The 27,300-nt window shown below is 38.9% G+C and overlaps 1 protein-coding gene across 2 annotated transcripts; it reads right to left on the bottom strand.

Annotated features, from left to right (window-relative positions):
* Positions 1-608: 608 nt before the first annotated feature.
* On the bottom strand, positions 609-26,318 carry RNF24 (ring finger protein 24). 2 transcript variants are annotated; one of them, XM_008589000.1, is made up of 5 exons: positions 26,176-26,318; positions 15,366-15,408; positions 12,162-12,203; positions 5,523-5,602; positions 609-1,592 (listed from the first exon to the last, which is right to left on the bottom strand). In XM_008589000.1, exons 1-5 carry the CDS (start codon positions 26,316-26,318, stop codon positions 1,511-1,513), a joined length of 390 nt encoding a protein of 129 aa, XP_008587222.1. In that variant the 3' UTR covers positions 609-1,510. The 2 variants fall into 2 exon arrangements, with proteins under 2 accessions (XP_008587222.1, XP_008587221.1); XM_008588999.1 differs by lacking the exon at positions 609-1,592 and adding an exon at positions 2,869-4,754.
* Between the last annotated feature and the right edge of the window lie 982 nt (positions 26,319-27,300).

Raw genomic sequence — 27,300 nt, 5'->3', positions numbered from 1 at the left:
AGGCACTTCCTAATATTGGCCTTACCTGCCCCACCAGCTCTAGCTGGGGCCTGGGAGGGAAGGGCAGATGGAGAGGAATGGCCAGCTGTGGGTCTGAGATGCTGACCCGCAAGGCTTGGACTGGCACAGGGGGCTGAGAAGAGCTTCATTAAAGCACGAGCAAGTCCCCTGACATGGGGCCCATGTTCTGGGTATATGTCCCTGGAGCAGGGAGGATGTGCTCCCTGGGCCTACAGCCATAGAAGGGAGGACTGGATTGGTAAGCCAAGAGTGCTAATGGCTTGGTTTAAAAGTGGGATAAGAGGGCCGGCCCGGTGGCACACTCAGTAGAGTGCAGCACTTGGGAGTGCGGCGGTGCTCCCGTCGAGGGTTCGGATCCCATATAGAGACCGGTCCACTCGCTGGTTGAGCATGGTGTGGGTGCGACACCGAGGGTTGCGATTCCGTTGCTGGTCGCGGTACGGGCGCAACACTGAGGGTTGCTATCCTGTTACCGGTCACGAAAAAAGACAAAAAGGAAAAAAAAAAGTGGGATAAGAAACTTCGCATCTTGCAACAATTTGGGCTCTAAAGCCGAATTGGAAAAAGAACAGGTTTATGGAACAAGCCCCTTTTTCTCATGATTTATTCCCACTCAAATGGAAGCATGCTCCATGGCACATGGGATCCTTTTCTTAGATCTGGGCTGCTGCTGTGGGTGCAGTTGTGCCAGGGAGGTGGGTGAGGATGAAGAGACATTGAGCGGCTGCTGAAGAGCGAGGCATGAGTCCATGCCTCTTCCCCCGGAGCTGCCTGGAGAAATCTTTAACTTTCATCTCCTACTGGGGCAAAAATGAACTTTAATTTAAATTTTTTTTTTTTTAAATTGGTGAGATAATTTCTGTTTAGTGGGAAAGAAGTTGAGCACGTTGAAAATTCTGCAGGAAACATTTTCCTTTTAAAGTGTGTGCATAAAGAGTCGGGAGGAACAGGGAGCAAATCCACAAACTTGCATATGGACATTCAGTTATACCTGCAGTTAATCTTAGGGAGATTCACCATCCACTTACTCAGTGGCAGGTGGAGACATCTGCCCCATAAATAGAAGCCTTCAGTTGCTGCTGCTCAGACTCCTGCCTCAAAAACATGAGCTCACCTAAGAGACCATGACAATTGTAGCCAAACATCACCACTGGAATCTTGGTCCTCACTTGGACCTGGCCAAGATGGGGGAGGCGCTGGCAGCTGGTCCAGGCTCCCGCAGAGGCTGCTCCCACCAGGGGGAGAGGCTTGTGCGGCTGCCCAGCTGCAGAGCCTGTTCTCGAGTGTCCTGTCACAGATCAGAAAGATGGTCAGAAAAGTCTGTTTGTGCTCTTGGATTAGCTTGGCATATGAGGTAAGGGAAGGATTTCAGTTTCTCATTTGTTTAGAAAGCTAGAATTTCAGTGTGTTGCAATCAAGTAAAAATGTGCCTTATTCAAAAGGAATGTGATTGCAAACCAAAAACATCCCCCAATTCTGGGCTCACCTTTTACAGATATTCTGACTTCTGGGATGGTCTTTCCCAAATGAATAGGAATGTTCCTTGAATATTCTTGTCTGGTATCACATGACTAAAAAGAGAAATTATATATATATATATAAACACACACATGCATGTGTGTATGCATAAATGATCTCTGGAAAGATACACAAGGAACAAACTAATGGTGCTCACAGGGCAAGGAGCTGGGCTTTCTGGGGTCAGGAATGCAAGGAGCACTTATCACTTGTGAACCATGTGAAGTGATTACCTATTCAATAACTTAAATAAGGAATATTTGGCACTGAGCAATCACATCAGGGTGCACTGTGGGCAAAAGTAGCAAGGAAGGTCAGGGGAGGAAAAGAAGGGAGCCAGGTAAACTGGGGCCCCAGAGAGAGCCTGTACAGCTCAGGAGGCCTCAGGCTGAGGTTCTGTTTCTACCATGACCAGCCCTAATTCTTTAAAAAAAAAAAAAAAAAAAAAAAATCCAGATGTACTGTCTTTCAAACAAAAAAACTCTGTGATTTTAACCAGAATTAAAGGAAGGTGTAAATTAAAAGGCTTGCCATTTGCATGTATGGCAATGCACAATGAAGTCCAAATGTAGATAGCAAACACGTTTGAGTAATACTGCTAAGAATCACAGGAACTGCTGTGAGTGACACTAGGCCTGCTGCAGTAGAAGGACACCAAGCTGAGAAAGGGGAGATGACTAGAGCAGAAAATATTCTTAACAGCTCCAATTTCCAGCCCAATTTCAGCAGAAGGAATGCATTTTAAAAAGCACTCCACATTCACAAGTGCTGAGGTCAAGTTACTGGCACCCCATGCGGGCAAAGCAGACCCAAGATGGTGCCCAGTGCCCAGTGCAGATCTTTCTTGTGCTTTCCTCTGATGGCCGTAACTATTTGGGCTTTGTGCCTCTGGTCCAGTACTATGCATCGACCATCTCAACTTGCCTGTAGCTGTAACACAGTGAGATGAGTTCGTTTGCCTCCCTACGAATACAGGAACTTGGTGAGGCTGCCTCCTTGCTATTCACACAGGGTCAGAAAAAGGCTGCAACTGAAAGGCTACAACCCAACAAAAACTGAGCAGCAATATTTATGGTTACAGATCATATGGAATTTCTCCTTTCAGGGGAAAAAATTCTCTTTCCTACTAGAGCCCCATAACAAAGAGGTGACATTTGTCCCAAGGCCATTCCATGGAAAATAGTGGACGCTGGCCATTAATGAGTCCAGTCCAGAAGCAAGTCTGCTTCTGACATTGGTCACTGGAAATATTTCACTGTAAACTGGGTGTTTTGCAGCATTCAACTCTATTGTGTTACAAATAAAGAATGCAAAAAGTGAAAGCAGGAGTGTACAAATAGGTTTTTTTATGGGTGCCAAACAGGCTAAAGCTTTCATGTAAAAATATTCCACACTTCCCTTGCCCTGTTTAGGAAGAAGTCCAGTTGGCATACCACGAATAGGTCACACACAGGAATCAGCCAATGCTGACCAAATGGATTTGTAATTTTCCAAATTGGATTCTGCTCAGCACTTTTCTAGGCTAATGGGAATTTTCTTCTTCTTACCCCAGCCACCTGAGCCAAGGAGAGGCTCCCTTTCCCCATTCTAAGATGGTAGAGGGTAGATTCCAGAAAAAACCCCTGGAGACCTGCCATAAGCAGAGTAGCAAAGCTCCTTCCATCCTTTCTCCATATCATGGAGATTGTACTTCCAGTGAAAAGCCCCCATTCACACCTGTGGAATGGGGTGGGGCAAAGCAGTTGACAAGGAGTTGAGGCAGGCACTAGTATGATGGAGGGAGGTGGAGAGGAGGACTGTGGAAAAGAATTTTTTAATCTGACCCACGGCTGCTTTACATAGCTAATTTATACAATATTCACAAATCCTAATGGACTCTGAGTCACTTCTAGAAAAGTTGGACAGAAAGAGCCAAAAAGCAGCATGCATTTCTCTCCTATAAAAACACTTTCAGTTCGTTATCGTAAGTCCAAATACTGAGGCACACACCAACGGGTGGACAGCCCTGCAGGAGCTTCCTGAACCTACTTACAATTCTAAGTGGATCATGGCTTCAGGATTATGTTTGGGATCTTATTTGGGATAAACTGTTAAAAGTGAAAGCCATTTTAAGTAAAAAGAGAGAGGGCAAGAGAGGGAAGGGAAGGAGGAAGGGAAGAGGCAAAGGGGTCAGCATCCTCCTCGACCATTCCCAGAAAAAGGGCTCACAACGACTCCCCGCTGCAGTAGGGGCTGAGACCAGCAGCTATGCTGAGCCACGCTGCACATGTGGGGATGTGGGCAGTACTCTAGGCCCTCTGGGTTGCACATGGACAGTGTGGGCTCAGGACTGACACCATGCTGGGTTTCCTGACTGACACCTCACTGGTGAGTAGAAGGAGAAATGATAAGAGGAAATGGCTTCTGACAGGCCTTTCCAAGCGCATCTAATGTTTTCAGTTTGGGTGATGTGATAGCAAGTGTTGTGAACTTGACGGGGAAGGGGTGGTGGGTGAGGGGCACTGCTGCTCTGATGTACCCAAAGCCCTTAGGTTCCAAAATGGACTTATCAAAGGAACGTAACATGAAGAGGCTTGCTGGCACTGCCTCAGCAACCACAGGCAGCCGGTTGTGCTGGTTTTACTTGACTCAGGGGCTGCCGGGAGGGTTTGTTGCTGCAAAGGCATGTGCAGTCTGCACAGAAGCTCATCGTCCACAGGGTGGGGGTGTGGCTTTAAAGACCTGCCCTTAGTCTCCTCCAACACTTGTGTTCATCTTCCCTCCTGCTTGACACGGAGACGAGTGTCCAGGAGACAAAGTATAATGGGATTAGCAACAGACCTTCATGAAGTTTCTTGAGCCAAACCTGCAGGCTCATCCACTCCTCTTCTCTCAACACGGGGTAGTGTCAGAGTGCTTTGGTTGTCACAAGACCCAGATGCCTAGGTTCCCAGTGTGGATGGCCCAAGAATTCTTTAAGAGGCAAAGGAAGTGGCAGCTGGTGCCCCAGGTAGAGAGCAGCCAACACAGAGACAGCTTGTGCTCCTCCTGGTTCCACGTGGATGTCGTATCCAGCAAGTCTGATCCTCATGGTGAGCTATACAATGTTCTCTGCCCCAGGGAGGGGCCCCTGTGGGGGTCCATGGTCCTGCTTACTGTGCAACTGGGCCAGCTGCAGAACTGGCATATTGCATAGGGGACACACTTTCCGAACCTCCAGCCACTTAATAAGGCACCTGCAGAATGAGATGCCACAGGGGGGAAGACATCAGTCCCATGCTCATGGCACCTGTTGCTGTCATATACAGTGAACACGTCTGTCACCCAGAGCCCAAGTTTTAGGAGTCTGGTGTAGGGTCCAAGGAGCTCCACCACCAGGTAGAGGATGCACAGCATCCTCTGGGGGAACCAGAGCCTCCTGTCTCACACAAGGTGATACTAACAAGCCACGGTCAGCATATTATACCCTCAGTTGCCCACGACTTCTTAGAGAAGAACAATACACTGAGGAGGGAGCAGGAAGCAGGAAAAGTAAAATTTTCTAATAGAAATACAAAACACATAAAATTGCAAGAGAAGAGGAAATATTAATATGTCTACAGGATGGGGGAGGAGATTGGTACCACCCTATCGTTTATATCCAGCCTTTATTTATTTTGATCCAAAATAACTATGGTTTTGATTAAAATAAATTTTTAGGAGATGAAAGCTCTCATTGGAAAGTTCCAGCTAAACAGCTGTTTATAGCCTGGGCTCCAAAGAGGTGTGGGCTCATCTGGCTCTCTGCCCAAAGTCTTGTCATGGTGGTAACGTCCCACCACTCTGATTCCTCCTAATGTCACACACACACACACCCCCACCCTGTCGGGTGCTGTCAGCCTTCTGCATTATAGACCAATCATGAAGCCATCAAGCTTGTCTGGCATTGCCCCAAAGCCCACAAGTAAGTTGGTTGATGTACCTCAAACTTGGATCCCATTAAATAATTCCACACCAATACTCACTTTCTGTGGAAGGCATGCTTACATGGACAAATCCCCAACTCATCTCGAGGCTTGAAGTCTTCCAGACATACTGCACAGAGCTGAAAGACAAATGCACAAATAAGGCCAAGTGTCTGCTAAGTATTCTCCAAGGCCACAAAGTAGAGTGCAGGCCCCTTAGGTCCAGCCATTGGAAGAGACTTATAACATCCCACAACTCATTAAGTGACAGAAACAGGCTAGAATGGATGAGGTCTTCTGAAGAAGTGTTTCAAGCTTATCTGATCACACGTGTTAAAAAGTGGTGGCAGATAGGAGAGGACAGAAAGCAAGAGGCAGCCTCCTTTACTTCGGTGCATCAGAAGAGTGTGACTTAGGGTTACTGTCATGAATGCAGAACTGACCTACTATCATTTTCCTGGGGTGTTCTGAGGGACAGACTTTCCCTGGGAATGCTCTGCCTGCCCAGCACTGCTGCCCTGGCTCCGGAGCACTCACTGAAAGATACTGCTCATGCCCTGGCAATCCTCTCCCCAGTCTTTACAGTACAACCTGCAGGAACATGCTATTTATAGTTCCTCAGTCCTCCCACTTTGGCACTGTCCTTCTGTCAGTGTCTTTGTCATATAAAAAGTTATTAAAGAGTCACTAAATTATAACTTATGAAAATGTGCAGATGGGGCCAGGACTGCTCTGAAAGGTGACTTGTCTCCACTGCTTGGAAAGAGGTCTTCATACCCACATGCTGGGTTCCAAAAACTTCTGGGGCACTTACCAGTGCCCATGGATACCATGCATCATTGCACTTACCCATTTTACAGATGAAGAAACAGAAGCTCAGAGCAATAACCACACTTCTTGGGGCCATTCAGCTGGGGAGTGGCCAGGCCTGTCTGGGGACCCAGGTCTATTGCACTGATGTGCTGCTATACCACTTCCATCTCCCACCCAATGGCTGAATTCCTCTCTGCTTACTTCCCTGTCCATCCCCAGGGAACCTGGTTCAAGCCATCACCATTTCTTGCCCAGCCTACTGACAGGGCTTCACTGTCACTAGTTTCTTAACCTATACCACATAATCCAGTCTTCTTAGGTTATGCATGAGCCGTGGCCAGTGCTGTGAATGTTGGTCCTCCAATACTCTTGCTGAGGCAGCTCTTGGGCCTTGTGTGTACAGCAGACAGGATCTTCCCAGGAGGAGACTGAATACCTATGTCTTGTCAAACTCTACATCTCCCCAAGATGGCAGGAGAGCAGGAAGGAGAGAGCAGGACAGGCAGCTCGGCTCAGACACCCACTAACTGTGGTGTCTCTGCCCTCATGATATCCCTCGGAGCACTGTTCCTTTATCTGTAAAATGAAGACATGACCTGCTCTGCCCCTCACAGGACTGTCATCAGCTCAGGTTGGGGGGAAGGGCTGAGGATGCAGTAAAGCAGTCTACCAATACCAGTTGTTTCCATTAATGTATACATTCTGTAATGGGAGCACTATTGTCAAGACTGTTTTTGTTTTCTGGAGGCAGGTTGAGAACAAACTGTGGGTAAGAAACTAGCAGTTTCAGCCTTGGGGTACCTTTTTGGGCCTCAGCTTTCTACCTGTAAAGGGAGAACAATGTTCCCACCTCTCACACTGTGTGAACAGGCTGCTGGGCCTTCAATAGCCAGCTTCCCCCACAGCACAGCCTTCTGAAACAGAGTCAGAACTGTCCTGTGGAGATTCAGCACTGATCCTACTGAAATGCAAGTTGTTCATTTTTATTCACTTATTTTTCCAAAATCTAAAGTTAGATTTGTAGCCTTTTCAAAGTGAAGTTTCTATTAATGGTTATAGTGTGCTATTATATTCTAAATAAACAAAATTTAAGACTACAGCCACCTGGAAAAAAAATACCTCAAAATAATTGTGACATATTTAGTGCAAATGGTGACCAAACATTAAGAGTAATCACAAAAAAAGAAAAGCCTCAGATTTGACTTCCCAGAAGTTCTCTGAGGGCTAAACTTATTTTACAACTTCCCTTTATAGATCATATTTTGCAAATGAACTTTACTTTCCAGTATTTCAATGAAAGATTGTTTCTCCAGTGTGACTTTCCATCACCTTTTAAAAAACTGAAGCCTCAGATTTGACTTCCCAGAAGTTCTCTGAGGGCTAAACTTATTTTACAACTTCCCTTTACAGATCATATTTTGCAAATGAACTTTACTTTCCAGTATTTCAATGAAAGATTGTTTCTCCAGTGTGACTTTCCATCGCCTTTTAAAAAACTGAGATATAATTAACATACCATAATATTCACTCCTTCAAATAAATGTACAATTCAGCAGTTTTAAAGTCTGTTTGGAATTGTGCAACCATCGCCACTATCTAATTCCAGAACTTTTGTATCACCCACTCCTCTGAAAAGTTCATACCCATAAGCAGTCACTTCCTATTCTCCCTCTTCCCCAGTCCCTGGCAACCAAGCACTAATCTACTTTCTGTCTTGATGGATTTGTTTATTCTGGACATTTCATATAAATGGAATCATACAATCTATGGTCTTTTCTGTCTGGCTTTTTTCACTTAGCATAATGTCTTCAAGGTTTACTCATATTGAAACATGTATCAGTACTTCACCTTTATGGCCGAATAATATTCCATTGTATGTGTATCCCATATTTTGTTTATCCATTCATCTGTTGATAGACATTTGGGTTGTTTCTACCTTTTGGCTATTGTGAATCATGTTGCTATAAACACTGGTGTACAAGTATCTGTTTCAGTCCCTGTTTTCAATTCTTTTGGGTATGCACCAAAGAGTGGAATTGCTGGGTCATATGGTAATTCTATGTTTAACTTTTTGAGGATCTACAAACTTGCCAAAGTGACTGCATCATTTTACATTCCTACAAGCAGTGTATGTTGGTTTCAATTTCTCCATATCATCAACATTTATTATTGTTTGTGTTTTTGATTACAGTCATCCTAGAGTGTGTGAAGTGACCATTTCCCTAATGACTAATAATGTTGTGTTTATTGGCCATTTGTATATCTTCTTTGGAAAAATGTCTATTCAAGTCTTTTGCCCATTTTTTACTTGGGTTATTTTTCTTTTTATTATTGAGTGGTAAGACTTCTTTATATAGTTTAGTCACAAATCCTTTCTTTTCTTTTTTTTTTAAAGATGACTGGTAAGGGCCAGCCCTGTGGCGCACTCGGGAGAGTGCGGCGCTGGGAGCGCAGTGACGCTCCCGCCGCGGGTTCGGATCCTATATAGGACTGGCCGGTACGCTCACTGGCTGAGCGCAGTGTGGGCGACACCACACCAAGGGTTGCGATCCCCTTACCAGTCACGAAAAAGACAAAAAAGAAAAAAAAAAAAAAGATGACTGGTAAGGGGATCTTAACCCTTGACTTGGTGTTGTCAGCACCATGCTCACCCAGTGAGCAAACCGGCCATCCCTACATAGGATCCGAACCGGGGCCTTGGTGTTATCAGCATCACACTCTCCCGAGTGAGCCATGGGACGACCCCACAAATCCCTTTTGGATAGCCAACTGATTTTGACAAAGATACAAAAGCTTTTCAATGGCAGAATCATGAAAATCACAATGCACAGGAAAAGACAATCAACAGACATTAATGATGAGATGACACAGATGTTGGAATCATAAAACAGACAAGAACTACTTTAAGGTCTTTATAACAATGCTCAAATGAGCAATCATGAAAGCTTGATACAAATGTTAAAACACGTTATTACAAACAAATAAAAGATATAAGAAAAAAATGAATGAGAATTGTAGAATCTAAAAAACAGAATAACCTCAATCAAAAACTTAAGGGATGGGCTCTACAGCAGAATGGAGAGGACATAGGAAAGAATCAGTGAATGAGAAGACAGAACAATAGAAATTACCCAATCTGAAAAACAGAGAGAAAAAGATTGAAAAATAAGAAAACCAGATCCTCAAGGAACTGTGGGACAACCACAAAAGGTCTAACATTTGTGTCACTGGAGTCCCAGAAAGAGAAAAAATGAAATTCAGAAAAAAACTTGAAGAAATAATGGTTGAAAACTTCCCAAGCTTGGCTGAAGACAAACCTATATATTCATGAAGCTGAGCAAATTGCAAACAGGATAAATCCAAAGAAACCCATGCCCAGACATATTATAATCAAATTGCTAAAACCAAAGACAAAGAAAACCAGCCAGAGAAAACTGAGGCATTACTGACAGGGGATCAATCATTCAAATGACTGTGAATTTCTCATCAAAAACCATGGAGGAGCAGAAGGAAGTGACATAACATTTTAAAAGTGTTGAAAGAAAAGAACTATCAACCCAGAGATCTATATACAACAAAAATATCCTTCAAGAATGAAAGTTCTGGGCCGGCCCAGTGGCACATTGGAGAGTGCGCCGCTTGGGAGCACGGCGGCGCTCCCACCGATGGTTCGGATCCCATGTGGAGACCGGTTCCCGCTCACTGGCTGAGTGCAGTGCGGGCGCAACACCGAGGGTTGTGATCCCGTTACCGGTCAGTAAAAAAAGACAAAAAGGAAAAAAAAAAAAAGAATGAAAGTTCTTATGTCCATTTTCAGGTAAAGGCAAACTAATAGAATTTATGGCCAGCAGACCTACTCTAAAAGAATTACTAAAGAAAATTCATCAGATAGAAGGGAAATGACATAAGAAGGAAACTTGGAGCACTGGGAATGAAGAGCAATAGAAATGGTAAGTATCTGGATAAATACAACAACTATCCTTTCCCTCTTGAGTTTTTAAAAATATGTCTGATGGTTAAAAGTAAAATATATTAATATTGTCTGATGGGATTTTCAATATATATATAGATCTAATATGACAGCTACTATATAAAGACCTACATGGTGTCAAGGTTTCTGCATCCCAACTGAAGTGCTAAAAATATGATTCTAAGTAAAGTATTTATTTTGTAATCTTTATAGTAACCACTAAAAAATTATACAAAGAGATAAAATAAAAATCACAATAAATAAAAAATTAAAATGAAATACTAAAAAAGTCCAAATAACCCAGAAGAAGGCAAGAAAAGGCAAACAGAATGAAAAAGAGAAAAGACAAATAATAAAATGGCATATCTAATTCCAAACATATCAATAATTGCATTCAATGTAAATGGTCTAAACATACCAATTAAAAGGCATACTGGCAGAGTGGATAAAAAATATGACCCTTAAGGGGAAGGGGGAGGAGGGTTAGGAGAAACTAGGTAAAGGACACAAACAATAATTATGATTTGCAATGATGAACATAGCTACAATACTGATTTGATCATCACATATTGTACACAAATACTGATAGTCAACTCTGCAACCCCATAAATATGTACAATCAATTATGTTTCAATTAAAAAAATAAACAAATGGGGGGAGAAACACGACCCACCTATATGCTGTCTGTAAGAAAATTCACTTCAAATATAATTATATAGGTATACTGAAAAGAAAAGGATAGAAAATGCATGTATTATAAAATACAGTGTTCCAAGTCCTTGCTTTAAACACCAATTTAAAAACTCAGAAAGGGAGGAAGGGAAAGGGTGATAAAAATAAAAATTCTGAACATTTGTAGTCAGAGGTAACACAAGGAACACAGTTAAAAAGAATTCTTACAGATTATGTATTTTAAAGTATACAGAACACACACACCCACATTTGTACTTAAGTTACAAAGCATAACAACATAGTAAGCACCTGTGAACCAACCATACAACCTAATGGCTAGAAAACCCCAAGGATTCACCTCTCTATTTATGTGTTCTTCCCCTATTCCATCCCACTGTCTCACCTCCCCAAACCCTCACCGCCATGAAATAATTACTGCCTTTTTTGTGCCATTTGTAAGAAGGAAATACTGGGAACATTTTCAAGGGTAAAATTAGTGCAAATTCATCTTGAGTAGAAAAACTAATTTATTTCTATCTCCTATTCATACAGCATGGATAGCAAGCAGCATCCCTGCTGCTATGTATTACGCTTCATGGCCAGCTTAAGGCAATTGGGCTGGGCTGGAAGGAATGCTTCAGAAGCCTATGCTCAAACCGACCAGATGTTATTGGACCACAAGGGCTATGACACATTACATACCACCGATTTTGAAATTGCCCATTGCCCTGTAAGAACCCTCCCTAAAAATCTTACAAACCTCCTGCTTTCCTTGGTTTGGGGCAACTGATCTGGCTTAGTCTCCCCTCCACGTTAGTGGAATAAAGCCTTTTGGCTGAAACAGCGCCTGGCTTGGGTCGCTCTCTCCCTTTTCTATGTCTCACCAAATGAAACACTGAAATTTTACATTGGCACCATTCCTATTAAAAATATGAGTTATGTTACTCTCTTGTTTTATTTTCTTTTATTTTTTTGGCAGATGGCTGGCACAGGGATCGAACCCTGGACCTTGGTATTATCAGCACCATGCTCTAACCAATTGAGATAATCGGCCAGCTTGTGCTACTCTCTTAAAGCCTCCACACAACTGATTTTTATGTGACCTCACCCTCAAATATGCTATTAAGCTGATAAAAATAAGGCTAATTTTTTTCAACATCTGAAAATAAAGGTGTTTAAGCATACCACAGCATACTACTTCTATTAGAAAATAGCTCAAGAAAAAATTAACATAAAAAACTTACCTCATGTAAATTCAGTTCTTTTACTTTCTCTTTTAATATAACCTGTAAGACAAAAAGTATGTTCTTATGCCCATTTAAATCTGTAATTGAAAAATTTTCTCATTATACTAATACTTTTTTTTGTCCTTTTTGAGACCGGCCGCACCGCGCTCAGCCAGTGAGCGCTGTGAGCGCACCGGTCATCCCTATATAGGATCTGAACCCATCCCTATATAGGATCCGAACCCGCGGCGGGAGCCTTGCTGTGCTCCCAGCACCGCACTCTCCTGAGTGCGCCACGGGCTTGGCCCCAAATATTTTTCTTTTGTGTATATATATGAGGCTACTTCAAAAAGTTTGTTGAAAAATAAAACATAATATGAATTTTTCCGTGAACTTCTGAAGTTATCTTGTATAGCTCATTGCTTTCATATTTAATACTGGAAAGAATCTTTAACAGTTTGAGAAAGAACATTTTAGCAACATTCTTTTAACTTGAGCAATGATGCAATATTCTCCTGAGAAGCAGTTTTAAAATCTCTTTGAGATTAGGTTAAATTTTGAGAAAAGACATTAACACATGCCCATCTAGACTAAGTGCTAAGATAGGGGGAAAATAAATGAGACTGACTGCCTCAGGATCCAGTAAAACACAGCATTGGCTGATGGGACTGACTGATTAGTAATTTATAAAAGATTAAAAGTAAAGTCAATCTTAATTTTGAAAGTTTTGCTTATTATTATACATCAATGTCCTCAGTAAACTTTATTTAGTATGACCCAGAGTTATGTTAATGGGCCAAAAATTCATCCAATTATTGTCCCTAACCTGACTCTGGTGACTGGACATCAGTTAAAATGAATGCCAAGTGATAAGAAAGCAGATTACTATCTAAAAAGACTTTTTCTGAGAATAAACATAGTTTACTAGAGTTAAATTTTATCTTAAAGTGGAAAAATGGGCAAGTAAAATTGGGGAAAAATCTCTAAATTTTGTGTGTCTTACATTTCTGAACTAAAAGTGATTTTGAGGGCAAATCACATTTTCAGAAGTCACAACCAGAAGCAACCATCCAACTACATAGGGATGTACTAAATTTCCTATTTGGTATATTTTAAAGATCAAAATTATCATCTGTCATGTGACTTGATTAGTTCTATCATCAATTTCACCTATTAACTGACCACAAAGGCCAATTTTACTTTCTAGTTAGCCTACATACAAATATCTTGTAGGTTGTCAAGACTATGATAGAACTGACACAAAAAGATTCGTTCATTTAGAAAACTAAAGCATTCAGATCAAATTATGAATCCCATATGAGACCTATGGAACATGGGGGGTCACCTAAGGATATTGGTATGTACATCTAGGGATGAGCTCAGATTTCAAAGATACACGCACATGCAAACCTAATGGTGACATGGTCCTGTAACAGCACCAGGCAAGGTTAAAGACCCAAATAAGCTGAAATTGGCAAAAATATAAAAATTGAAAAAAATTTTAAAAATGCTAAGGACAACAAAAATTTCATGGTTATGCCCAAAAGAGAATTAAGAAAAATCTAGGCCACTGTTTGGTGTCAGTGATAAAATGTAATGGATGACACATGGAAAAAAACCTATTTTTACTTGGCCTTCAAGAAAAGTTAAGTTTATTAACTTAAAGAACAAATCAGTGAAGGCTAGGTGTTAACAGATATGATTCAAGTTTGTAGACTTCTAGTGTACAAAAGGGAGTCAATGAGATCACTGTAACACAACTGGTCATCTCTGAGGAACTGCTATGTCTTCTAATGGAGAAGGATGAAAAAAATTCACTTAACGGAATCTTTGAATTTCATTAAGTTAACAGTAACTTTAAGGATTACAAGTGACAGCATTTCTCTTTAGCAACATGTTGGCTCAAGTTCCCTGTTAAATTATATTATTATATCATCTGAACTTTCAATAGCTTCAAATAATACTTATGAAAGAAAAGAAGAATATTTAAGAAAATAAATTGATCTATTTTGTACTGCAAATGCAGATGAAATGCTAAAGTGAACACAAGTAAACTGTGGAATATATTATAAAGCCTATGTACTTCACAGGGCCCGGTTTTCCAAAAATTGTCCTTGCAGTTTCAAAACACTGCAAATGCAGATGAAATGCTAAAGTGAACACAAGTAAACTGTGGAATATATTATAAAGCATATGTACTTCACAGGGCCCGGTTTTCCAAAGTCTTGCAGTTTCAAAAATTGACCTTGCAAGGACAGGAAATTTTCCTCAGGCTATAAGTCTCTGGTGTAAGATAAAGAATTGTGGCACAGCAGGTTGCTGGCTCAAAGACAGACTAGTTAGTGATTGTTATGTAAAGATACTGAGAAACTGTGGGGGGAGAAGGAATGTTTGTTAAGATCAAAGCTTTTGTTGATAGGCTTACTGGAATGTCATTTGTCTTGTTTCACTGAAAGTTACCAGCCTATATTGTTAAACTATAACCCTACCTTTGTTCTCTTCCTGTAACTTCCTGGTCTGGAAAATAAATGCAGGAAGAGAACCCCAATTCGGTGCTAATTTCCTGAGGAAGGGACCCCTCTCCCTGGAGGGTTCCAGGGAAGTTAACTGCTTTGGGGCCTCTCACTGCTCGGAAGAGATGGGCTTTGAGTAATCCTTTGCATTTCTGTCACCCAGGGGAAGTGTGGTGACAAATCTGTGGGGGGTGAAGCAACACAAAGCAACAGTAAACCAGTCCTGGTTTAAAATATGAGTGGAAATCTGAGTTCTTAGTTTTTATTTATTTATTTATTTTTCCTTTTTTTGTCTTTTTTTACTGACCGGTAACGGGATCGCAAACCTCAGTGTTGTGCCCATACCAGGGCCGGCAATGAAGCAACACAAAGCAACAGTAAACCAGTCCTGGTTTAAAATATGAGTGGAAATCTGAGTTCTTAGTTTTTATTTATTTATTTATTTTTCCTTTTTTTGTCTTTTTTTACTGACCGGTAACGGGATCGCAAACCTCAGTGTTGTGCCCATACCGGGGCCGGCAATGGGATCGCAACCCTTGGTGTCGCGCCTGCACCGTGCTCAGCCAGTGAGCGGGAACCGGTCTCCACATGGGATCCGAACCCTCGGCAGGAGCGCCGCCGCACTCCCAAGCGCGCCACCGGGCCAGCCCTGAGTTCTTAGTTTTTGGGGAAAAAGCACAACCAAGGCAATCTGAGTTAAATTTCTCACCTGTTTGTAGGCATAAAATTCTTTGTGTGCTTGATGTCTTAGCCTAAAAAAACAGAAACAAGCAGTGTGATACTGAGACTTCCAATATGATAACTTGAAAAAGATGATAACCCCCCCCCCAATTTTTGTTATTACCTTATATTACTTATGGTTTAAAATACAGAATTTTTATCCTGGAATACACTCAAATGACATAACTCTTACCATGTTATGGGAAAGTACCTGGCAAACCACGACATATTACCTAAATGTAAGATCTGGTGAAATCTCATTGAAACAAAATCTCATATTTTAATGAAGATGACTCAATTCTTTCTATATTAATGATAGTCCAGTTGTTTCAATAATATTTAATATATCACATTTTTCTTAATTAAAAAATTTAAGTGTAGCATACATCCAATAAAGTACAAAAACCTTAAGCATACAGCTCAAAAAAAAAAAAGGCATATATCATATAAACTACTACCCATATCAAGATATAGTACATTTCCAGCACCCCTCTAAAATGACCCTCCCTATCAATATCCAGCCCCTAGAGGTACTACTATCCTGATTTTTATCACTGCAGATGAACTATGACTGTTTTGAACTTCACATAAATGGATCAATTGGTATATACTCTTGTGATTGGTTACATATAGTATTCCATTGTATGAATATAATACAATTTATTTATCCATTCTACTGCTGATGAATATTTAGATTACTTCCAGTTTTGGGTTATTATAAATAAAGCTGCTACACAAATTCTTCTACATGTCTCTTAGTTGTCGTATATTTAGTGGACTCATTTTTGTTGAGTATATACTTAGGAGTAAAATTACTGGTCCAAAGTGCTTATACCAATTTCTGCTGCTATGGATGATAGTTCATGAGAATGCTAGTTGTTCCACATCTTTGCCGCTACTTGGTAGGTTCAGTTTAAAAACCTTTTACATTTAAATGAAGTCCAGTTTATCAACTTTTCCCAATTAGGTTGGTTCTTTTAGTGTCCAGTTAAAGAAATTTTTGCCTATGAAGAAATTCTCAAGTGTTTTGTTAAAACAATGTTATTTTACCTATCACATTCAGATCTATGAACCATCTGAAATTGGTCTTTATGTATGCTGTGAAGTAGGGGGTTAAGATTCTTTTTATCCGCATACAGATTTTCTTTTGCCTCAACGTCATTTACTGAAAAGATGTCCTTTCTCCACTGCACCACAGTGGCATGTCTGTTGTAAATCAGGCATATCCAAAATGTGGGACTGTTTCCAGAATTTCTATTCCATTCCATTGGTCTATTTGCCTATCCCTGTATATTGGGTTGAATAGTGTCCCCCCTCAAATTCACATCCAGCCAGAACCTCAGAATGTAACCTTATTTGGAAAAAGGGTCTTTTCAGATTATTAACTAGTTAAGATGAGGTCATAGTGGATTAGGGTGAACCCTGGAAGAAGAGGCAAGTCCACACAGAGACAGAGACAGAAAAGAAGGCAATGTGAAGACAGAAGCAAAGACTGAAGCAATGCAACCAAAGAATGCCAAGGTTTGCCGGCAACCACCAGACGCTAGGAAGAGGCAAGGAAGGATCCTCCCTAGAGTCTTCAGAAACAGCACGGGCTTGCTGACACTCTGATTTCAAACTTCAAGACTTCAGAACTGTGGGAAATTAAATTTGTTGTTTTAAGTCGCCCAGTTTGTGGTACTTTGTTACAGCAGCCCTAGAAAACTAATATGCCTTGTGTCAATATCATCTATTTTTTATTTTTAACCACTAGACACATTTCTCCAAGGTATTTGGTAATTTTTGATGCTACTGTAAATGGTATTTAAATTTTTTTTTCATTTTCGAATCGTTTCTTGCTACCATATAGAAAAAAGCAATTTTGGTATATTGACCTTGTATACAGTGACTTGGTAATTCATATATTTTAATTCTAAATAATTTGTAGAATTTTTTTGATTTCTGAGCGTAGACAATTATGTTGTCTGCAAATAATGACAATTTAAACTCTGCCTTTTTTTTTGTCCTTTTTGAGACCAGCCGCACCGCGGCGTGAGCGCTGCTGCGCTCCCAGCTCCGCACTCTCCCGAGGGCGCCACGGGCTCGGCCCTAAACTCTGCCTTTCTAATCTTCATATACTTAACTTCTTTCTATTCTTTTATTTATTTTTGCAATGGCTAGGTCCACCAGTACAAATGCTAAATAAAAGAGGGGACAGTGAATGTCACTATTAAGTGTGACATTTTCTTCAGATTTTTTGTAGGAAAAAGAGTTCTATTCCTAGTTCAATGATTTAAAAAAAATCATGAATAGGTATTAAATTTTATCAAATGCTTTATTATGTTTTTTCTTCCCTTTTATTGTTAATGTGGTATAATGTATTGATTGATTTTTGAATATTGAAATAGCCTTTAGTCCTGGAACAAACCCCATTTGGTTGTGATATACTACCCTTTGTGTATGTCCCTGAATTAGGTTTACTAATATTTTGTTCATGAGAAAGATTGGTCTATAATTTCCTTGCTTGTAATGTCCTTGTCAGGCTTTGGAATAAAAATGATGCTGGCCTCACTATATAAGTTGAGATATATCTCCTCTACTTCTGTGCTCTGGAAGAGTCATATAAGAGTGGTATTTTTTCCTTAAATGTTTGGAGGAATTCACTAGTGAAGTTACTTGGCTTCCAATTTCTTTGAGGGAATGCTTTAATAACACATTCAATTTATTGAATGTATAACTACTTATATTTTCTATTTCTCGTGTCAGTTTTTTCTTTTTGAAAATTTTATTCTTTTATTTTTATTCACATAACATATAATCAACCATCTTAAAGTGTACAATTCAGTGGTAGTTAGTATAGTCACAATGTTGTGCAACCACCAGCTCTTTCTAGTTTTAAAACATTTTCATCACCCCCAAAAAACACCTGGTACCCATTAAGTAATCATTCCCCATTCTTCTCTTCCCCTATCCCCTGGCAACCTCTAATCTGCTTTCTATCAAAATAGAATTTGCCTATTATGAGTATATTATATCAAGGAAGTTATGCAGTATGTGACCTTCTGTGTCTGGCTTTTCATTTAGCCTAATGTTTTTTAAGTTCATCCTAGTTGTGGTACATATCAGTACCTCATTCCTTTTTATGGCTGAATAATATTCATTGTATGTGTGTACCACAAGTTGTTTATCCATTCATCTGTTATGAACATTTGGGTTGTTTATACCTTTTGGCTATTATAAATAATGCTGCTATAAACATTCCTGTATGAGTTTCTGTCTGGACAGATCTTTTCATTTGTCTTGGGTATATACCTACGAGTGAAAATGCTGGGTCATATGAGGAACTACCAAATTCTTTTAATATTTTCAGGAACTACCAAACTCTTTTCCACAGCAGCCGTACCATGTTCCTTTCCCACCAGCAAAGTATGAGGGTTCCTATTTCTCCACATCCTCACCAACACTTGTTATTTTCCATCTTTTTGACTGTGGCATCTAGTATGTGTGAAGTGGTATCTCACTATGGTTTTAATTTGCATTTTCTTTATGACTAGTAATGTCAAAGATCTTTTCATTTGCTTTTTGGCCATTTGTATATCCTCTTTGGAGACCTGTCTATTTAAGTCCTTTGCCCATTTTTTAATTGGGTTGTCTTTTTGTTGTTGAGCTGTAAGAGTTCTTAATACATTCTGGTATTAAACTCTTATCAGATATGATTTGTAAACATTTTTCTCCCATTCTGCAGGTTGCCTTATCACTTTCCTGTAATGTCCTTTGATGTACAAATATTTTAAATCATTATGTTTTTGGTAGCTGGCTGGTACAGGGATTGAACCCTGGACCTTGGTGTTATCAGCACCATGCTGTAACCAACTCAAGCTAACCGGTCAGACCTTTTCTTATAAGTTCAATTTATCTATTTTTTCTCTTGTTGTTTGTACTTTTGGTGCCAAATCTAAGAATCCATTGCCAATCCAAGGTCATGAAAATTTACCCTTATGTTTTCTTCTAGGAGTTTTATAGTTTTAGCTCTTAATATTTAGGTGGTTGATGCATTTGAGTTAACTTTTGTATATATGTGAAGCAGGGATCCAACTTCACTTTTTTGCTTGAGACTACCCAGCTGTCCCAGCACCACTGGTAAAAGAATTCTTTCCCCATTAAATGATTTTGACACCCTTGTTGAATATGAATTGGCCATATACATTTGGGTTTATTTCTGAATTTTCAATTCTATTCCAATGTTTATATGAGGGTACTCAAAAAGTTCACTGGAAAATGGAATTAAAAGATAACACAAATCTCTCCATGAACTTTTTGAAGTACCTTCGTCTTTTTTTTTCTGTTTACCAGAGACTCAATTATTTTATTTTTTAAAAGAAAACGTAATTTATTAATATTATTTTTTACATTCTAGGATGGTGTTGCGGAGCAGTCGGGAGGGAGAGAGAGAGGGGAAAGGGGAAGGAAACGTGATGGAAGGAGGAGAAAGGAGGACGGGTGGAATTGAGGCCTGTGGCACCCCCCTCATTCCCACAGGGGAGACTGGGGGGATTTCCAGTGGTGGCTTGGTCATTGCTGGGCTGGGTGAAGATGTCAAGGGTGTGTGGCAAAAGCCCTCACCTCCTACCACCCCAGCTTGGGAACCCAGGGCCCTTTCTTGCTGTGGCTTGATGGTCTTCACCGGGGTTGGTTGCATGTGTGGGAGGGGTGTGGCTGAGGCCCTCAGCCCCTCACTGCCCTGGCTTAGGAGAGCCTGGGGCGCTTCCTGCAGTGGCTCAGTGGTAGCTACTGGGCTGGCTGTGTGTGTGTGTGTGTGTGTGTCTGAGATCCTCGACCCCCCACTGCCCTGGCTTGGGAGAGCCTGGGGCACTTCGTACATCTATCTTTATTCTGGTACCACAATGTTTTGATTAACGTAGATTTGTAGTAAGTTTTGAAATCAGGTAGTGTGAGTCCTATTTTTTCTTTTTCAATATTCTTTTGGCTATTGGGGCCCCTTGCAGTCCCAAATGAATTTGAGGATCAGTTTTTCCATTTCTGCGAAAAAGGCCATTAGAATTTTGACAGGGATTGCATTGAATCTGTAGATTGCTTTGGGGAAATACTGCCATCTTAACAATGTCTTCTAATCCATGAACATGGGATATCTTTCCATTTATTTAGATCTTTAATTTCTTTCAGCAATGTTTTATAGTTTTCAGTGTACATGTCTTTTACCTCCTTGGTTAACTTTATTTCTAGGAATTTTATTCTTTTGGATGTTATAAATGGAATTGTTTTATTTCCTTTTCAGATTGTTGACTGGTGGTGTACAGAAACACAACTGATTTTTGTGTGTTGATGTTGTACTCTGAAAGCTTGCTGAATTTGTCTATTAGCTCTAGTAGTTTTTGTGTGGATATTATGGGAATTTTTATATACAGAATCATGTCATCTGCAGAGATAGTTTACTTCTTTCCAATTGTATGCCTTATATTTCTTTTTCTTGCCTAATTGTTCTGGCTAGAATTTCCAGTACAATGTTGAATAGCAGTGGTAAAGCAGGCATCCTTGTCTTGTCCTGATCTTAGGGGGAAAGCTTTTAGTCTATCACTACTGACTATGATATTAGCTATGGGTTTTTCATAAAAGCCCTTTCTTGGGTCAGTTTTGATGTACCTTATTTTTCCTAGGAATCTACATAATTCATCTAAAATTTCAAATTATAGTCATAAATTCATAATATTTTTTGTGACCTTTTAATGTCTATAGGATTTGTAGTAATGTCTTTTTTTATTTTTGATATTAGTAACTTATCTTTTCTCTCCTTTTTCTTGATTGATTAGTTTTTCTAGAGATTCATCAATTTTATTACTCTTTCCAAAGAACCAGCTTTTGGTTTCAATGATTTGCTCTATTACACATTTGTTTTCTATTTTACTGATATCTGTGCTTAGATTTTTAATTTTCTTCCTTCTACTTGCTTTTGGGTTTAATTGGCTTTTTTTTTTTTTTTTACACTCAATGAAAGGAAATCTTAGATCATTGGTTTTCAATTTTTCTTGCCTAATACATGAATTTAAAACTATAAATTTCAGGCTGGCTGGTTAGCTCAGTTGATTAGAGTGCGGTCTTACAACACCAAGGTCAGGGGTTTGGATCCCCATTCTGGCTGGCTGCCTAAATGAATAAACTGTAAATTTATCTTAAGTCAAATTTATTAATTGGGTGGTTCAAATCATCTCTATCCTTACTGGTTTTTGTCTGCTTATTTTAGAGGAGTACATTTTTATATAAAGAAATAAAATGCACTCTGTTAGAATTCACTAAAATGAGCCTTGATTTGTAACTTCGTTTTGCTTATTTGAATTTTTCAATTGGATCTGCATATTTCCCAAAAGCAGAACTTATTACTTCCAGCTACAGCATGGACCAAAATATTTTCTTCAGTCTGTGTCTCAAAATTCATCCCTTCTAGGGAGTGCTCCCTTAAATTGGCTTCACCCTACTGATTACTCCTTTACTGTATGTCTCATTAATTACCTAATACTTTACATTGCACTATTTTATCTTTGCTAAATAGATATGTAGAAGTATCTAAGAGGGCATGGTTAACAATGCTGGACAGTGCTGGAGAAAATGATAAAACCATGCAAGCCTATGGGCACTACAAATTTGTGGTCTCCATACTCAGCCTGACTCTCCACATTGTTCTCTAATCCTTCTATCCATTCATGCTCAGTATCCTAAGCTTTCAGGTAGTGGCTGTTTCAAACCCTGCCACTCTCTTCAAACTTTACCCTACTATCTCCTACCCTATCATCTTCAACAGTCAATTTTCTACTCCACAGAGAAAGAGGGTTGTCAGGTATTTAAGTTCTTTCATTCCCAGATCCATATACCTACATGTGTATTGTTCTCTACAGTTACCCTCATCTCTTTCTTAGGAGAAGATATGCTCCTGCTCAGGACTAATACTGCTATATCTCTTAGGTGTGTCTCTTCTCACCTCCATGATTTATTCTTTCTCACAAATCCTCCACAATTGGCTTATTCTTAATATTATGCCTACATCTCTATCTTAAAAAAAGCCAAACACCAAAATACTTCCTTGATTCTACAGCAACTTCCTCTCCCCACAACCTAATCTTTTCTCAGCCAAGATTCTTCAAAGAGGAGGTTATATTCCTTACATCCATTTTCACCTGCTAGTCAGGCTTTGCCTCATTATAGCCTCACCATCCCCCTATCCCATGCTACTGAAACTCTTCTAAGGAAGATTAGGGATACAAACCTAATTGTCAAATGTAATGGGAACTTTTCAATTTTTATCTTACTGGGCCTCCTTGGGAGTAGCTGACATAACTGACTGTATCCGCTGCAACCTTACTTGTCGGGCACCTCTCTCATGATTTTCCTCTTATCTCTTGCTATCTCTTCCCAGTTTCTTTTATGGGTTCCTGTTAAATATCAATGTTCCCCTAGGATTCTGTCCTAAACCCATTTGATTTTACTATACATGTTCTTTCTAGGGGATAACCCTGGCTTCAGTTTCTACCTATTATTACACAATCTCATATCTCAAGACCAGACTTCTCACAAGCTTTAGACCTATATATCTGTATACTAGACATCTCATCTGTTACACAGGGAACTCAGTCCCCCCATGTCTGAAATGGAATCTATCATCCTTTCACCCAAAACTTGCCCATGCATTTCCTATCGCTGTGAAGTAATTGCTATCTACCCAGCTGCCTAAGCCAGTAGTCCAAGAGAGATTCTAAACTCATCTCTTTTTTGTCTTTAATGTCTAGTCACTAATTTCCGTTTATTTTCACCTCTCAAATATTTCTCATAACTGTGACATCTTCTCTAGCCGTGCTTTCATTATTTTGGTTCAAGACCTCATAATTAATATTAACCCCCAAGTTTCCCTCTATTTTTAGTTTTTAATTTTATTTGTTATATAGGTACATATTTCAGTCATATGTAGTTCTACAGTGTTAGTAACAAAAATTCAGTAGTCCTCTGCCCCCTTCCCCAGAATAACCACTCTCTCCCCTTTTAGCTCATTATTTTTATATTTACTTCTATGTTTCTAAATAATTTGCTTGTATTGCTACTTCTTGATTTTTCAGTTTTAGGCATATCTAATGACTTCCTACCAAGGAAACCATTCACTTATTCACCCAAGAAATATTTAGTGAGTACCTAACATTGTGCTAAGCACTGTTCTAGGTGTTTGAGATACAGCAAACAATAAATATCCATCTGGGAAGAAAGAGGAATAACAAACATAAATTAGAATATTATATGATTGATTATAAAATAAGATCTCTCTTAGCAAGTTAAGATGTCCTTCTTTTGTGCTCCAGTAGTGCCCTGTTCGTAGCCCTATCACAGTCAGCAGATTCAATACTACAATGTTGTGTAATATTGTGGTTGGTGGTGGGTATTTCATTTACACCTAAGATGTGTTCCTCCTATGGTTGTGATGAGTCTGGCTATGACTGGAGGGAGCTCTCTACATGAGAACAGAAGATTCTCCTGGGAAGGTGTTGGAGAGCTTAGGTGATGCTCAAAAATAGCCTGGGTAATTTTGGAGGAGCTGAATCCATGGATCTTCAGATTAACTGTAAAGGCTTGTTAAATCCAAGTTTACCATTTGAAGGGTTAAAGGTAACAAATTAGGATTATCAGACAGAAAAGCTCCTTACATCATGATTAAATTTTCAAAATGGTACCAATAACTAGTAAATGAGTTTAGAAATGTTTGAGTATGATTGGCTTTTCTGATTAAACATGATAATTTTATTTTAAAAAAAGGATACAAGAAAGATAAAGTGAAGTACAATGATAATGCATGAAAACAAATGCAATCATTTTTTCTTTATCTTATTTACTTGACTATTTAAAGGAATACAATGAGGAAAAATGGAGTTTCATAACTCATTTCTCAAAAAATTTACCCCAAATCACAATTGGTATAGTAATGTTTTTCTTTAAAAAAAAAGTTAAAGGCTCAATTCTTTGACATAGTAATAAAAAATATACTGTGAGCTATATATTTTAGAATTAAATTTTTATATATGATAACACAAACATTTTCCTTTTTTACATTTTGTTATATTTTTGTATTAATTTTTGTCTCTTTTTAAAAATAATGTGGTTTTGAATATTAAATTCACAAATTTCTGAGTTAAACCACCATTTGTAGAGGAATTACAAAAAATATCTAATAGGTCTGAAAAAAAGAACATATTGTAATGTTCTGAGGTCCTGCTTATGCTATGGTTAATTCTCTAATTTAAAAAAATGCGGAATATTTATATGACATTTATGAAACTGTTGCAGTAGTTCTCCCTTATCTGTGGTTTCCTTTTCTGCAGTTCCAGTTACCTGTGGTCAATGGTTGTCCAAAAATATTAAATAAAAAATTCTGGAAATAAACACATAACTTTTATTACAGTATATTGTTATAATTGTTCTATTTTATTATTAGTTATTATTGTTAACCTCTTGCTGTGTCTAATTTATAAATTAAACTTTATCATAGGTATGTACGTATAGGAAAAAACCAGCATATATAGGGTTCAGTACTATGTGTGGTTTCAGGCATCCATTGGGGGTCTTGGAATCTATCCCCTGTTGATAAAGGGGGACTACTCTATTAAAAAAATGTTAGAAAAAGGAGAATTTCTGGAAATAAGCAGATTTTAAAAAAAGTTTTTCCTGAAGACTATATTAATCTCAAGTATTTAAATTTATTTCTCTGAGCAAGACCTAAAAATCACAAGCAACCAACACATCTATGAGATATAAGGAGCAACTGCATTTTGTGAGAACTTCAGAAAAGACTCACTTTCTAAGATGAAGTAAACTTACTTGTCAGAATATCAGAAACTACACACTAAATTCATTTGAATTTGACCATCAGTCTAATGCTCCAAAACACTGCTGGCAATTAACGAATTACTGAGACAGACATCTGATGATGGTATTTATCTGAACCATAATCATATATTGTGCATACACTAATAACTATTATATGTACAGCTGCTTAATAAAATTCAATTTTCTACTCTCTTACTCCACAAAGCTCTTTGAACATTACCATATAAAATTTTTTATAGTCTCAGTTTTGGCTTTGAAAATTAGGCCCTATTTAAAAACATAAAAAAAGTTAAAATGCTTGCTTAAGTAGTTACGAGTGATTCAGTCATGAATCTTTACTGGCTAAATCCATCATCCCCTCAGGTGAGATGTTATCCTTCATCACTTGTCTGTACATTTGCTGCAGGGCCTGTGGAATATTTAGTGTTTTATGCAGATAACCAATCACCTGAACATCTGACTAGTCTGACAACAAATGGAAGCTTAAAATCTTGATAGACCATAAGAAGTTTTTTTACAGGCTTTGAACTTATCTTGGACATTGTTTTCTGATCCCTAAGGTCTTTAGCTAACAATGATGCAACACCCTCTTGAAAAGCAATTTTTTTTTTTTTGAAAAGCAATTTTGAAATCTCTGTGAAAGTAGATTAAATCTTGGGGACAGACAATGAGTAAGTGTAGACCAGGTGCTAATAAGGTGGAAAAACAAATGAGGACAATTTTCTCCCATAGAGTGAAACATTCCAACAGCAGATAGGATTAAAGATTGTATAGAGTTATTTTACTGATTATTACCTCACAGAAGATTAAAATGTTAGGCTACTTTAATTTTTAGAAAATTTGCCAATTATAATACTTATAAAAAAATTTTAAATCTGAGGGTAGACACTTGATTTATTATTGTTTAATATATTCTGAAGTAAGATAGAATGAAAATTGATTACCTAATCAAGTAGCAACAGAAGAGTAAACTAAGGATGAATACAAATATAGCAGTCCCAAAAACCACAATATATATGTTGAGAGGCAGATTCTGGAATCCAATATTAGGCATCCTGAAGTTGTAATGTGGGAAATCCGAGCTCATGGATGAACTGTGGGAGAAGAAAAAAATTGAAAAAATTAGGAAATTAGGAAAAAAATAAAGACTACAAATAAAGATAGCATTATTTTTGTATCTATAGAGGCAAAAGTTTTCTAATGCTTGACCCCCTTTGAAAGAAATATGATAGACAAAGTGTTAATATTCTTGCCATTCATTCATCATTCATCACGCCAAGTATTTACTGGGTGCTTATTATGTCCCTGGCATTATTCCAGACACCGGAGAGCCTATATAAAAAACTTTGCTTGGGGCCGGCCCGGTGGCGCACTGCTACAGTGCGCTGCTTGAGAGCGCAGCGGCGCTCCCGCCGAGGGTTCGGATCCCACATACAGACCGGTTCCCGCTCACTGGCTGAGCGAGGTGTGGGCGCAGCACCGAGGGTTGCGATTCCGTTGCCGGTCCCGGTCCGGTACGGGCGTGACACTGAGGGTTGCGATCCGTTGCCGGACACGAAAAAAGACAAAAAAAAAAAAAAAAAAAAAAAAAAAAAAAAACTTTGCAAGTTGCATTCATTCACTAAAACGCATTTCACTGAAATAATGCCAGTGATCAACAAACATAAAAATGTGCAAAAAGAAAAAAAAAGTTTCAGAAGTTTCAAGTTTTTGCAAGCTCTTTAACCTTTAACTTATTAACTCGACTCTTAAAGTAGCAATATTTATAATAGTAAAATATTAAAAATAAGTTGAATATCTCATAAGGAGATAATGACTAAATAATTACATAGAGTCATATGTCACAATATTATGGGGCCATGAAAATCTGTTTTCAGTAAATTTTAATGTCAAGAGAAATATAAAGATCTGTGGAAAAAACTAAGCAGGATATAATTGCATACAAAATACGATCCCAGTTTTGTAAATTTGTATGTGTGTGTGTATGTGTGTGTATATATATGAAAATGTTAACAGTGGCTTATGGTTTACTAGTCATTTTGATTTTCTTCCTTTTTTTTAACCCCCTT

The sequence above is a fragment of the Galeopterus variegatus genome, unplaced genomic scaffold, assembly GCF_000696425.1.
Source record: "Galeopterus variegatus unplaced genomic scaffold, G_variegatus-3.0.2 Scaffold5146, whole genome shotgun sequence".
NCBI lineage: Eukaryota > Metazoa > Chordata > Mammalia > Dermoptera > Cynocephalidae > Galeopterus > Galeopterus variegatus.
Note: the sequence above shows the minus strand (reverse complement) of the source record. Positions and strands in the feature narration are given on the sequence as shown.

Excerpts from the sequence above, each read along its gene's own strand:
- RNF24 (XM_008588999.1), bottom strand. The coding sequence starts at position 26,318 with ATGAGCTCGGATTTCCCACATTACAACTTCAGGATGCCTAATATTGGA. Across the intron at positions 5,603-12,161 it reads AAGAACTGAATTTACATGAG|CTCTGTGCAGTATGTCTGGA; the intron begins GTAAGTTTTTTA and ends TTTGTCTTTCAG. Across the intron at positions 4,755-5,522 it reads AAGCATGCCTTCCACAGAAA|GTGCCTTATTAAGTGGCTGG; the intron begins GTGAGTATTGGT and ends CTCATTCTGCAG.